Here is a 14,844-nt window from a genome sequence, read left to right as displayed (position 1 = left end):
CAGACCAGAAAAAAATACAAAGAAATACAGGATAGAAAACATAACTCAACAGGGAGAGCAAGGAAGTGAAAAACTTAACTAACAGGGGTACCTGGGTGGTTTAGTCCATTAAGCGTCTGCCTTCCGCTCAGGTCATGCTCTCAGGGTCATGAGATGGAGCAGCACATCAGGCTTCCTGCTCAGCAGGGAGTCTGTTTCTGCCTCTTCCTCTACCCTCCCCTACCCCTCATTTTAAGTAAATAAATAAAATCTCTTTAAAAAAAAAAAAAAGGAAAGAAAAAGAATAGAAAAAAAGCCTACTACAGTGTAGCCATCCAATCAGAACAGAGAAAACAGTAAAAATCTGAGAAGATGGAAACTAAATCAACAATTTATCATGGTCAGGAGAGGACAAAGATGAGGAAATGGGGAAACACCTGGGAAATTACAATATTCCTCCTGCTTTTTCTGAGCAAGTGAGCATTTCAATCAAAAAGAAAGTAAGAAACTCCATGTTCAAAAGAAATGAGAAAATTTAAGAGGAAAAATTCAACCATGAAATTTCCATCAGGAAAATTAAAACTGATAATGATCGGAACATTCAAAGAAAAAGAGTAATACTCTGCCCCTGACTCTATTTCCTCAGAGACAACAGTATGTCATAGCCACTGCGCCTCCAGTGCTGAGCACTAAATGAACTCCACACCTGCCTATGTGTCCCCAACATCTCCACCTTTACCAGCACCCTGATGCGCATATCCAGAAGCCTGACAGCCGGAAGGCCTCTGGGCCTCTGGACTCCCCCAGCCTTCAGTCGCCATTGCCAACATCACTGAGATGCTTCACTGTGTCAGGCTGTGTTTTGAACTGGAGACGGCGGGTACCTTGTCTGGCTCAGAGCTTTTTGAGTCCATAACAAAGATTCTCATTACCGAACTTTGTTCTCAGTGAGGGCAAGTGGCTCATCATTGCCAGACGGTGGCCAACACCTCCGCTGAGAAGGGCAGGGTGAGTCCAGAGCCCAAAGGCCGAGGGTTCAGGTTAGAGGCATGAACACAGCTGCAGCATGCCTGCCTGTGGGTGTGTTTTGCCTCCCAAGCCATGGGGGCTATGTGGGGCTGGCTGGACCAACTCTGAGACTGTTCCAGAACCCATGGGCTGCTTCAGGTGCTTTCAGCTCAGCACCCTGACCCCACCCCCACCCCCACCACCTAACAATTCAGACTTCTGTCCCTTTTCTCTTCACTCCTCCTCAGCCTGGACTTTCCCTCCCTCAAAGCCTCGTGCACGTGTGCTCATGTGCTCACCACCGCTCTTCCCCATACTGTGCTCTGTGGGCTGGGACCAGGCTCTGTCATTTCCATGCTGATGCCTGGCACAGAGTAGGCATAAGGTGGATATGCCAGACCAGGCACTGGGCAGGCACTTTCTTGGGAAAAGGTGGTGGAATGAATGAGTAAGGAAGAAGTGAGGGAAAATTGTAGGTGGGCTACGTCATCTAAGTTTGATTTATTGGAGTGGTCAGTTCTAGCATTTTACCTGCTTTAATTCCTGCCAAAACACTCACCTGTAAAACTGCACCTACTAAGGACTGGTCAATAAGAAGAGTGTTTGAAACCAATGGCTTTAACAGACACTTGATCTACTGTAAATTTAAACAATTAACTGCACAGTTCATGCCTGCCACTCACAGAAAGGCAGCCACAAGCACCAAAAAAAAAAAAAAAACCAAACCAACAAACAAACAAAAAAACAAAAACTGTACAAGTAAACTAAAGACTGACAAATTTACAGGGTTTACTACATGTACCATGGAGAAACACTGAACACCAAGAGAAAAGTTAAAGGGGAAACTTACAATTACCTGCTGGTCTGAGGGAATAAATTCAAGAGCTTTCTGGATAACACGGCAGCCATACATCTGCAGTGCCAATGATAGGACGTGGCCTCGAATCCGTTCTGCCAAAGCCAGCTTCTGTTCTAGGCTGCCAAACTAGACATAACGTGTAAGTGAACACCATTACTTAGGTAGAAGGAAAGAAACTAGAGAAATCAAAGGATCCATTATTCTGTATCAACCACTGGCATAACCTCTTTTAGCAGTGTCACCCTATGATTAATTAACTAAACCTTTTTGGTCAAAACTCCCCTTTTTTTTTTCAAGCAAAGAGTTCTCAGCCTCTGATTGCGAGGAATCCATTTCAATATTGAAAAACGTCTCATGTATCCAACGACAGCAGTTTCACTACTACCTGCTAAACAAATATGTTAATTCCTCAAAGCTGTCATTAATTCACTAATACTATGAATCTATACTCCTATTTACTATAAGAGCATTTATATTTATTCTAAAAAATAGTAATACATTTGGAAGACACTGTTTATTAGAAACTTAGTGTATGGGAAAGATCCAAGGACTTCCTGGAGCAAATCTATAGCACTCAGGTGTCTGAAGCCCATGGGTTGGTTACAAAGTACCTCTTCATCTACATGAAATTTAACATATGGACATTGTTTTGAATCAGTATTCTACAATACTTTAAAAATTGAAATTTTCTCTTTATACGAGGCAACAGAGTCGGGGGGCAAGTTAGTAATTAAGAGGTAAGGCTATACAAATGTTAAAACTCTTCCTAGAACGGTTTCCCAACCCCAGCTTTTTATTTTCATTTGAATGACATAAGCATGAGACTGGAGATTTTACATATAGTCAGTTTCCCAAACCACTCAGTTTCCACACAAGAGAACTATGGACCAGGGGTGCTATGTGAGCCATGGAAGTTCTCTAGCTTGTCCCAAATCATGCAGCTATAGTCCACTGCTCATTCAGCCACCTCTACCTGCACATGAACCTTTAGATCTGGAGAGCTCTACATTCTTTTATCTGTGACAAGATAGTGGTAAAAAGACATTCTAAAATAAAAAATATAAGTCATTGTATGTTGAGTATCACTGAAGAGTTAAGAGAGTCAAAGAACTTCAGTCTTCTTGAGAAAGGTTATAACACAAAGGCTTTTTTCAAAAAAAAATCTTACACAAACTAAACAAAGTAAGATGTATAAAACTGACAAATTTCTTCTGTTTCAAACAGGTAATGTGCAGTTCCAGCATTTTCCCTTGTTAACCTTGTTACCAGGTTCTTATCTCAATGTCTCATTCCTTTCTGGATTTAGGACTTGGAATTGCTGATACTGACACACCAGGGTTACAACAGCATGCAAAAAATCCCTGCCTTTCTGACATTTTAGTTTAGTAGGTAGGGGAAACGATATTAATCCAACAATATCATTAATCCTTTCCCAAAGCAGGGGCACCTGGGTGGCTCTGTTGGTTAAATATCTGTCTTTGGCTCAAGTCAGGACCCCAAGGGTCCTGGGATCAAGCCCTTCATAGGGCTCCCTGCTCAGTGGGCAGTCTGCTTCTCCCTCTGCTACTCCCCATTTGTGCGCTTATGCGCACACGCACGCTCAGTCAAATAAATAAATAAATAAATAAATAAATAAACAAATAAATAAATTTTTAAAAAATCCTTTCCAAAAGCTATGTTAAAAGGGTAGATGTTATCCATAATAAGAGAAATGAGAGACCAAGGCTGGAAAGATCACCTAAAAAGAGGGACTTAATCCTTGTGACTGTAGTTTATGATGAACAACACTATAGTTGATATTCAAAAATAACTCTCTAGGAAGCCTAAAAATTCTGTTTTTAGAACACTTTATTGTGATCCTCCTAAAATTATCTTATGAAGATTATTTCCTCTAAAAATGACATGTTTAGTGAATCTATCATAACAATCAGAAGTAATGTGCTGGATCCTAAATGGGGACAGCGGTTCTCCAAACACATTCCTAAAATAGACTGGCACATCTGCTTGGATACTTAAACAATAAACTGCTGCTAATAACTTGGATAAACATTTCAAAGCTCTTCAAAAAGACCACACACACTTCATTTTGAGGACTGGAATGAGATTGCCATTCTAAAAACAGCTAATGAAAAGCAAAACGCTCTGGAGATTCTCTAACGTTAAAGAATAGAAAGAACAAAGGCTTACTTCAAAGAACTTTTGAATGACGTAATTTCCAAATACATCCACCATTAGCTGGTAAGCGGCCTGGAGGATTTCATTGAAGACAAGCTGGCGTTCAGCTGGTGTGGCTCGTTCTAGTTTCAGCTGAATGAATCTGAAGTACAAAGTAAAAATGGCAATCCTAGCATCTCACGAAGACTTGGAAATCAATAAGGATTAGTTCAATTTATATAATATATCCGTTCTGAAATTGTGTGTACCTACCCATATACGTGGGCACGCGCGCGCACACACACACACACACACACACAGTGTTAAACAAATTACTTGAACTCACTTTATTGAAATCTCTGAAAATGAAAAAAAACTGTAGTGTAACCTACTCCTAACTTCATTGGGTTTTTAAAAGTATATTTAAATTTAGTACATTTCATTACATACATACGAAATTGTATGTGTGTGGGTGAGGGGGGAGATGAGGAGGAGGGCAGGAAAGAGGGGGTGAATATGGGCATAACACAGGAGAATTCTACTTGACTTTTTTCTTCAGAAACCAATCCCATATCAATAAACTCAGTGGTTACAGCCCTTAGTATCTTCTTTAACTCATGCTAATATGAAGCAATACACATTCATGATATGGAAGAGTTGTAATTTACACTTGCAGTGTCTTCTAAAGTAGTACTCAGTTTGCATTTTTCAGTTCAAGTAACTATAAAAGCAAAAACATGCTGTCCCTCAAACTAGTCTATAGGATTCAAATAGCCTTGCCCAGTAGCAAGATGGGAGAACTCAAAGAGGAGATGGGTTCTTTAGAAACTGTTTCAGTGGGCACAGAGAGCAAGAAAGAGAAATGCAGACAAATTCGAAAGGATGGGTGACGGTGCCATAATTAGGCTTTTTCCCCCCAGGACCAGGGTGGTCCCTTTTTGCAAAGCCCACTGGAACAGCCGAACAGGGAGGGATAAGTCAAAGCAAATTCTGTGCTTTACAGCAACTTCTTCTCTCTCACCTCTACATGGTGGAACAACACAGAAAAGTGGTGGAGCAGCAGAGATCCACACTTACATGTGAATGTCTCTTTAAGAGCAAGACTCTTCATAGTGATTAAAGCAGCAAAAGTGTGCTTGTATCTTTGTGTTGGTTATTTTTGTTCCTTAAATTATAGACATTCTGTGAGGTTCCCATGAACTAGGAACACCACAATATGGTAAAAGGTTTGTCTGAAGCATATGATCTAGACTAAACGGCTCTTTTCAATCACCTGAGTATCTGATGACTCTCATATCCCTGCATCCCTCTGAAATAAATAATGGGAAGGATACTAAGAGGCAAACTCTGTTTTGATCACTTTATGGCAATTTATTATAGTGTATACCTTATCTGAGGCATGGAATTTAAAGCATTAATATTTCAGTTACCTTAAGTGTCAAAGCCAAGTCCTCACCTGGACCCATGCTGGTCTTGGGAAAACTCCATTATATGCCCAGCAATCTCCCGCAGTTGTAAATTGGGGTACCGGTTATTTCGGAAATCTTCCAGAAGCCTGCTCCTGCCAGAGGGCATGACATCAGACATTCCATATCGCAACCGAGAAGAAGAAAACAGGGTGCTGCTGGGGCTGAAGAGGCTGGAGGCACTGCTCGCGCTGCGGTACTTGGCTTCAGCGCCTGGCGCGGCAGAGATGTATCTCCCACTGCCATTGGTGAGGCCTCCTGTTGGTTACAGAACAGGACAACTCAAGACTTAATCTTAAGGAATTCTGTTCAAAAGAGGGGAAAAGGCATCCCACATACGAAAGCGTGCATGGTTTCTGATTTTGTTTCAATTTTGTTGCCTTTGTGTTAAGATTCAATTCTATCAGTGCCACAGTTTTTATAAGGCCAACTCACCAAGATGGAAAGAAACTTCTACACAAAGACTGAGAGGGGAAATGCTTGGACCCACTGACAGGAGACTGCTAGCAATAATGGAACAATAGTTATTGTAGCCCTTACTAAGGAAAATGACAGGGAAAGGGCCTGCCCTGTGACCCAGCACCTGAGCACCAGGAATCCAAAAACATACAATGCACAGAGACCTCAAGTGGTTTTCTGCTCTGAGCTCTGGTGAGATTTCTGCCAGGGGTAGGATAATCCCATTCCTATTCGAAACCCTTCCTTAAAAAAAAGGAAAAAAAAATTCAAGAGTACTCAGATTGGTCTGTTTTATATAAAGAGCCTCCCAAAAAGTGTTAAGGGAATGGTTCTGCCACAAAACAGAAATATGAAAATCACTAAGGCACCCTAGGCCGAGGAAGAGACACGATAAGGAGACATAAGGAGTAGAAAAGAGGACATATGCTTTGCAATGGAAGGTTTTCAAGTTCTGCATCCGGAATGGGCAGCTCTTTTAACACCTTCTTTTGGGACAGAGCCTGAAATGATTACAGTAGCAACAATTTTCATGCCACTGATACTGCAGTTTGAACTGATGACAAGGAAGTGGTAATTGTGAATCTCTAGATGGATAAAATAGAGGTAAGACCAAAAAGCTTATCAAAATGTAAAGTAGTATAAAAATTATTATGAGAATATATTTTTAGTATTCTTTTTTACAATGGTGGTTTTTTTCTTAACTTTACACTATAAAAAAATATGTAAAACAGATACCCTTTTTGTGTCTTATTTCACCCCATACCTTTTAAACAAAAAGGCAAAGTAGGTAAGAAACACCATATAAACCACAAAGAGCACAGATGAGTAACAACTCTGGGTCCATGAGAAAAGTCACCCAGCATGAACTGTCTGTTAATTTCTTCATGAGATGTAATGAATGCCTGCTCTGGAATTTAATGGTAGCTACAAAAAGATACCCAGCTTAGTTTTCTCCACAGAATTCCAGGGCCCATCTTCAAAGGTCTGGAACTCAATGAAAGTGATGGAACCAAAAGGAAATGTATCAATGTTAAAATGTGTGAAATATTTAGTGAGCACTTGTCCTATGCCAGGCACTATGCTAGAGGTATTCCATATACACTTTTTACTGAATTCTCATTGGTATTTTGGAAAAGAAGTTTTATGTAATAAATAATTAAGGCCCAAAGAGGTGAAATATTCATCCAAAGATATAAAATCCAAGATGATCATGGCTAGAATCTGTGACAGAACTCCAGAGTGAGTGCCCTTGCAATCACAGGAGACTCATTTTCAGACTCAGTTACATCAACAAAGAGAGGAGGTTTATAAGAACAGAGAACAGTAACTGGATGTTCTTTATTAAACCATTTCAGAAACAATTCTTCCATGACCTGAGAATGGGGAGAAATGGGCAAAGAGGTGAAAATCAAGTAAGTCAGCAGGTCCTGCAGTGTGGGAACAGCAAGACATGTGCTTAAGAAGAAGGAATGGCATCAACACACAAAGTTTGGGAAATTATTTAAAGATATTTTAGGAACCTGGTCACTAATAAAGGCACTCAGGGAAAAGTAACAAATCAACAGAGAAACAAAACCAGACTCCTAAAAAAACATCCTAATATGGATGACAAACATAAGAAAACCTGAAATGTAACTGACAAATTGCTATTAACTCAGAATGGACAGCCCTGAGAGTTAAAAGTGTAGGAAGACCCAGTCACAGGAGAAACCTCACAATACTGAGGGACTTACCTCTGAGATGGCCACCAGGTTCCACAATAAATGAGAAAATTTATCTCTGGCTTAAGTAAGTGAAGGGAAAAGAAACCATTCTGAAATAGGCCAGAGCACTCTGTTCTTCACCAAACCCGCCCTCTGGGGAAACTAGTTAACCAGAGCATAACTTGCTAGGTTATCATCAAAGACTGACTGATCCTCACAAGGGAAATACACAACTCCAGCCTATTCAACCTATCCTGTCCCACCAAAAGGGAGAGGAAACAAAAGAGCACTTGTGAAGCTGGAGGTTCGGAAGCACCGGCTCACTAAAAGACGGAGCCTCAACCATGAAACTACAGAGTGCTGCTCCTCCCCACAAACCTCACCACCATGTCACTGAAAGCTTCCTTACAGCAGTTCTTTTTTTACCCAGCACATCATAACCAGCTCTCACGAAATAATGACAAGGCATACCAACAGTCAAACACTACAATGTGAAGAGAAAGAGCAAGCATCGGAGATACACAGGGCAGAGATATTCAAGTTATCAGACTGGGAATTGGAAGCAGCTATGATGAATATGCTACAGGCTTGAACGGATAAATGAGACAGTATCCAAGAACAGGCGGACAATGTAAGCAGAGATGGAAATCCTAAGAACTGAAAAAAAAATGCTAGTGATAAAAAAACCAAAGTGAAGAATTCTTTGATAAGCTTCTTGGTGGACGTGACCCAGATAAGGGAAGAACCTCAGGGCTGGAGGATGTATCAATGGAATCCCCAAAAACCAAAAAGGAAAGAGAACAAAGACTCAGAAAAACCAAATTGAATGTCCACAGACTGTGGGACAACTGTGAAAGGTACGACATACACAGAATGGGAAGACCAGAAGGAAAAGAAAAGGGAACAGAAGAAACATCTGAAAAACAATGACCACCAGACACCAAGCCACAGATCTCAGAACTCTGAGAAAAACAAGCAGGTTAAATGACCAAAAAACAACACCTCTGTATATCATCTTCAAATTACAGAAAATCAAAGATAAAGAAAAAAACAGTGAAAGAAGCCAGAGTGGGGTAAAAAAAAACCCTTATCTTTAGAGGAACAAAGATAAGAATTACATCTGACTTCTCAAAAAGCATGCAGACAAGAGAGTGGAGTAAAATATTTAAGGTTTTCAGAGAAACAAAGCCCATCAACTTAGAACTATCCTGCGAAATTGTCCTTCACAAGAGTGAAGGGGAAAGACTTTTCTCAGGCAAACAAATAATGAGGAAACTGGCTGCTAGTAGATCTACCTTGCAAGAAATGTTTAAAAATAATACAAGTCAGAAACCAATCTACATAAAGAAAGGAAGACCATCAAAAAAGGAACAAGCGAAGGTAACAGTTTTTTCAAAATAATAATAGCAACAATGCATTTAGTAAATGCTTATGCTTAAATGATAAGCTCATGTATGCTTATATGTAAGTGAAATGAGTGGCAGCAATGATACAGGAGACAGAAGGGAATTAGGATTATTTCATTATTATAAATTACTCACACTACACATTAAGCCTTAGTTGAAAGTGAACCTGGACTAGTTGTAAATGACAGAAAAAGTGGGAAGACAAACAGAGAAACAAAGAACTAAGGCAACAAACAGAAAACAAGAAATATGTGAAACATCAATCCAACTGTATCAATACAATCAATAATCACTTTGAATGTCAGTGGTCTAAATGCACCAGTTAAAAGATTGTCAGAGTAGATCAAAAAGCATGACCCAGGGGCTCAGTTTTTGAGTGTCTGCCTTTGGGCTCAGGTCATAATCCCGGGATCCTGGGATCTAGTCCTGCATCAGGCTCCCTGCAGGGAGCCTGCTTCTCGCTCCGCCTATGTCTCTGCCTCTCTCCCTGTGTCTCTTATGAATGAATAAATAAAATCTTTAAAAAACAACAACAAAAAAGCATGACCCAACTATATGTTGTCTACCAGAAATCCACATTAAAGACACATATAAAAAGTAAATGGATAGAAAAATTTGACTGCTAAATCAGTATTACCTCAGTTGTTTTATACAAGTGTACTAAAAATTTTTTGCCAGCAGCCATCTAGTATTCCATCCTCTTACTATGTGGAATGTTCTCGTTCATTTGTTTTTTTTGTACTCATAGATCTAATAGGTACCTACGAGGCAAACTCCTGCCTTCTTCACCTTTGAAGAAAGAATTCCCAAGGCCACCAACATCTGACTCTGTATTTAATATAAGCAGAGGCCACCCCACTCATCAAAATGTTTACAGCAAGTTCTCCCCAATCTACTCCCTAATACTAATACCAGAGCCAAGTAGCCCTAAATTAAAGTAAGTCCAAATGAATTGTCTTCAGTGCATACTATTGGGTCCAAAATATAAGTTAATATTCACATGGTTAATTTTACAGATGACAAGTCACTTTCATGAGATGTAAGAGAACCAGGTGAACAATCACAAAATACTACATTAGCTCTTAGAATGGAGAAGTGTGAAAGGCAAACACATAACTAGTAAACAATCTGAAATTAGTACTAAAGTTACTGAACAATAAATTAGAAACATCTCTTGCAGTTCAGGCAGGGACAGAAAGTTTTTTTGTGTTTGAACTTTGCTTTTCTTAAAGGACTAAAGATATATTATATGAACATCAAGAACTAATTTTATGACGACAGGAATTCTATCATAATATAAAAACTAAGTGCTTATTACACTTTTTTTGCCCTGGACAGATTATGAACTTTTGAGCTCATTTTTACTATATTTCAACACTGTAGGAATTAACAAGCACAGTACTCTTCTTCCAGGGCACAAGAAAAGGCTAGGAATTGTCAACTACACACATTATAATAAATTACATCTGCTACCTTCCTGAGGGTTAGAGTTTAAAAATAGCACAATCTGACGATTATGGAGAAAGCCGTAAGCATGAAGAAGCATTTCAGGAAATGAGGAGGAGATGGGTGTGGAATGGAGACATCAACAGGGAGGCAGGACATGAAACTATCTAGGTAAGAATCAGACCTTTGAGACACTCATCTCCATATCCCTTACATTTCCTGCTGAGGTAACAGGTGGAACTTATTGGAGACGAATGCTTTAGGTACAGGTAAGGGCCTAAAGGCTTCATCTCACCCACATATAAGCCACAAACAGGGATTGTAAGCCTAGTTATTAATATTATCAATAGTAATATTAATAATTACAAAAGCAATACTTTTAAATTGAAGAGTATAACATATACTGAAGACTAAATATTTCAACATCTGACTTGTTCAGGGTCTTAAAAAAAACTTACTTGCATTACTAAACACACATATGCACATATGTACATATGTATAGGAGAGACAGGAGGGAGAGATTGAAAGAGAAAGTGGGAGAATTTAACTTAAGACATTTCCACCCTATGCCAACAAATGTGACAACTTAAATGGAACAAATTCCTAGAGAGTCACAAATTACCAAAACAGACTCAAGAAGAAATGGAAAACCTGACCCCATAAGATGTTAAATAGAAATTGAGCTGGGAATGAAAAATCTTCCCACAAACACAACCCCTGGCCAGGATGGTTTCACTGTTGAATTTTATACATGGGTAAAGAAATAATACCAATACTCCACAAACTCTTCCATAAAACGGGGGGGGGGGGGGGGGGGGGTACGGTACATTTCCCAGCCTATGTTATAAGGTCAATGTCACCATGATAACAAGTCAGAAAAAAAAGGAAAATGACAGAATCCTTCATGAACATAGATGCAAAACTCAACAAAAATATTAACCAACTCCAAGAGGATAAAGTAAAGTTTATTCCTAGAATGCAAGGGTGGATAAACCACCAAAAAATAATTCATGTAACATACCACATTCGGGAATGAAAGATAAAAACCACACAATCATCAATAAACACAGAAAAAAACCCATTCATGGCAAAACTCTTAAACTTAGAATAGAAGTCAATCTGATAAAGGACATCTATGAAAAACCTACAGTGTAAAAGAGTAACACTTTATCCTCAAGATCAGGAACAAGGCAAGGATGTGTGCTCTTGTCTATTTTATTTAACACTGTACTGGAGGTTCTAGACAATTAAAAACAAGAAAAAGAAATAAAAGGCATCCAGACTAAAAAATCCTTTATTCACAAGTGACATGATCCTATATATAGAACGTCCTCTAAGGAATCTACCCAAACCTACAAGTAAGTCTGGTGAATTTGCAGAATATAAGATCAATACACAAAAATCAACTGCATTTCTATGAACGAGTAATAAACATCTAAAACCAAACCTACAGTACAGTTCCACAATTGAATACAGCACAAGAAAAATAAGATATGTAAGAACAATTTTAACAAAAGATGTGTAGGACCTATACACTGAAAAACTCGACACTTTGCTGGGGAAAATGGTGCCTGCTTAAAAAGATGAACTTCCACCTCGGGCAACAACACAAAATTAACTCAAAATAGACGATAAATTTAAATGTAAAACAGTAGAGTTTTTAGAATAAAACACATGAGAAAATCTCTAAGAGCCTGAGTTGGGGAAAGATTCTATACCAGAAAACATGATACACTGGACCCTATCAAAATTAAAAACTACTGGGCTTCAAAAGACAGTATTTAAAAAATGAAAAGACACGCAAAAACCAGAGGAAAATACATGCAAAGCAAGTATCTAATGAAGGACTTGTAGCCAGGAATATAAAAAGAACTCCTACAACTCAATAATAAGACAACCCAAACTTTTGAATGAGCAAAAAATTATGAGCAGACATTTCGCCAAAGATATGTAATTAATAATCTCTTGAAAATGATGCTAAACATTAGTCATGAGGGAAATGGAAACTAAAACCACAATGACATACCATTTCAAGTCTACTAGAATAGCTATATTAAATAAGAAAAGAACAATGTTGGTGAAGATGCACAAGTTGGAGACCTCACATACTTCTGATGGGAATATAAAATGGTGCACCACATGGAAAACAATGGCATTTTCTCAAAAAGTTTAACATAAAACTGAAACACAATTTAGCAATTTTACTACTAGAGAAATAAAAACGTGTGTCCAAAGAAAGACTTGCATGAAATGTTCATAGCAGTCTTATTTCTAATAGTCAAAACCAACAAAAATCCTTCAAATGTCAATGGTTAGCCAAAATGTGGTATATATCCATAAAGACAACAATTCAGCAATAAAATGAAACAAACTGCTGACACATGTAAGATCATGAATGAAATTTCAAAAAGATGAGAATGCAGTGAGGGTGGAAGGAGACCATATTATGAGAAGGGAAATAAGCCAAACAAAAGAGATCTCATAATGTATGTATGGTTCCACTTAAATGTTCAGAAAAAAAGGTATATTTAAAAACAGGAAGTAGATGAGTGGCTGACTGGGGCTAAAAGCCTAAATTAACTGATTACAGATTAACTGTAACTGGTCTTGAGAAATCTCACTGACAGAATGAAAATATTCTAAAGCCAATTTATGGTGATGATCGCACAATTCAGAAAGTTACTAAAAATCACTGAATTGTAAGCCTGAAGCAGGTAAATTTTATAATATGTAAAATATAACTCAATAGAATTTTTCTTAAAAAAAAAAAAAAAAGAGTTTTGGTCCTTAAACAATGAGTAATAGAAAAAGCATTTAAGAGTCTTAAGTAGGTACCGACAAGTGATTCTTGAATAATAAGAAAAAAAAATAAGCTAACTAAGCAGGTCACTGATCATTTTGAGAGTATACTAACATACATGTAACTTCGGGGAAGAAGTATGAAAAAGATATAAGGGAAAAAAGCTCCACACTGGGAAAACAAGAGAGTATATAGGCTGTATGTGCATTTATACACTTGCTAGCTATGTGGTTATTGCAAAAGGCATGAGAGCATGCGGAGTTTAAGCTTCCCTGAGAACAGAGTTCTTCCCATAGAATGGAGTTATGAGAGAATTTAACACAATGAATGCATGCACAGCATGGCTGTTAGTGATCTGAGAACTAATGGCCGGTATCGGCAGTGCAGCAGTATTACTAGCAGAAACTATATTGGGTATGGTCCAATATACATTTGGTAGAGAAATATTCAGTTTTGTGCACCAAAAATGTCCTTAGGGCCTCTGTACTGACACGGTTAGAAACCAATTCCCCTACCTATATTTTCTCTAGGATAGAATTAAAGCACACAAGAACCCTTCTGTCAAGGAAACAGACTGAGCAGAGGTTAAGTTCCTCAGGAATGACATGTATGACTTACACAGTACACTCAGCAATGGAAGTCCAATGCAAACAAATGCAACTAAACTGCTTAAATGGGGCAGATTGTTGTTTTTTCTTTTTTTAAATTCACGAGAGACACAGAGACATAGGCAGAGGGAGAAGCAGGCTCCCTACAGGGAAGTCCCAATGTGGGACTCCATCCCAGGATGCCGGGATCATGCCCTGAGCTGAAGGCAGATGCTCAACCACTGAGCCACCCAGGCGCCACTGAGGTAAATTGTTTTTACAAGGGAAGATATGTTAAAAAGAAAACCAGGGAGAGAGCAAGAGTCATTAAAATGAGAAATAATCTGCACCAACCATTATTTCCTCCTTCACAGGGGAAACATGAATTAAGAAGGAAGTCTATTTCACTGCATTGCTGACACACTGGAAAGAAGAAAGGCACCATGCATGCAAGTATTGTTTCCAGCATCTAGTTTAGGGGTTGACAAACTACAGCCCACAGACAAATCTGGCCTGCCACCTATTTTTCTAAATAAGGTTTGACCACATGATGGCTACACATTCATTTACATTTTGTCTGTGGCCGCTTTTGTACTTCACAGCAGAACTGAATACTTACTACAGAGACCATCTGACTTGCAAGCCTAAAATATTTATTATCTGGCTCTTGACCATATCCCACCCGCCCCCCAAAAAAAGATTCCAAGATTTAGTTGGTTTACTATGAATGTCAGTATGAGCTGACACAGTTCCAAAGTTCAAATACAGGAATTAAAAGGTAAGATTTCTGAATCTGACAATGCACCGGTTTAAAAGATACCCTGGGCATATCATGTGACAGGATGTACACCGAAGGTGTGGGCTTTGGAGCCAAAGATGTTTGATGTTAAATCTTTTCAGATAATAATTAGGCTTCAGCAGGGTTTTAGGCAATTTCCTCACTTCTGTATCATGGGCAAAATACCTACACATGCCAG

The 14,844-nt window shown here is 38.7% G+C and overlaps 1 protein-coding gene and 1 non-coding gene across 21 annotated transcripts in view; both read right to left on the bottom strand.

Annotated features, from left to right (window-relative positions):
* PUM1 (pumilio RNA binding family member 1) overlaps positions 1-14,844 on the bottom strand; it is a 134,435-nt gene that overhangs the window by 15,994 nt on the left and 103,597 nt on the right. For 16 of the 20 annotated variants that reach the window (XM_077898781.1, XM_077898790.1, XM_077898787.1 and 13 more), the window contains 3 exons: positions 5,457-5,724; positions 4,034-4,163; positions 1,838-1,972 (listed from right to left, as the gene is read on the bottom strand). In XM_077898781.1, the coding sequence (XP_077754907.1) occupies positions 1,838-1,972; positions 4,034-4,163; positions 5,457-5,724 (533 nt within the window). The remainder of the gene's footprint in view (positions 1-1,837; positions 1,973-4,033; positions 4,164-5,456; positions 5,725-14,844) is intronic. The other 4 variants (XM_077898783.1, XM_077898792.1, XM_077898786.1 and 1 more) reach the window with 1 other exon arrangement.
* LOC144315014 (small nucleolar RNA SNORD103/SNORD85) lies at positions 868-955 on the bottom strand. The gene has a single exon (XR_013380831.1). It is a non-coding gene; the product is annotated as a small nucleolar RNA SNORD103/SNORD85 (small nucleolar RNA).

The sequence above is a fragment of the Canis aureus genome, chromosome 5 (genome assembly GCF_053574225.1).
Source record: "Canis aureus isolate CA01 chromosome 5, VMU_Caureus_v.1.0, whole genome shotgun sequence".
Lineage (NCBI taxonomy): Eukaryota > Metazoa > Chordata > Mammalia > Carnivora > Canidae > Canis > Canis aureus.
Note: the sequence above shows the minus strand (reverse complement) of the source record. Positions and strands in the feature narration are given on the sequence as shown.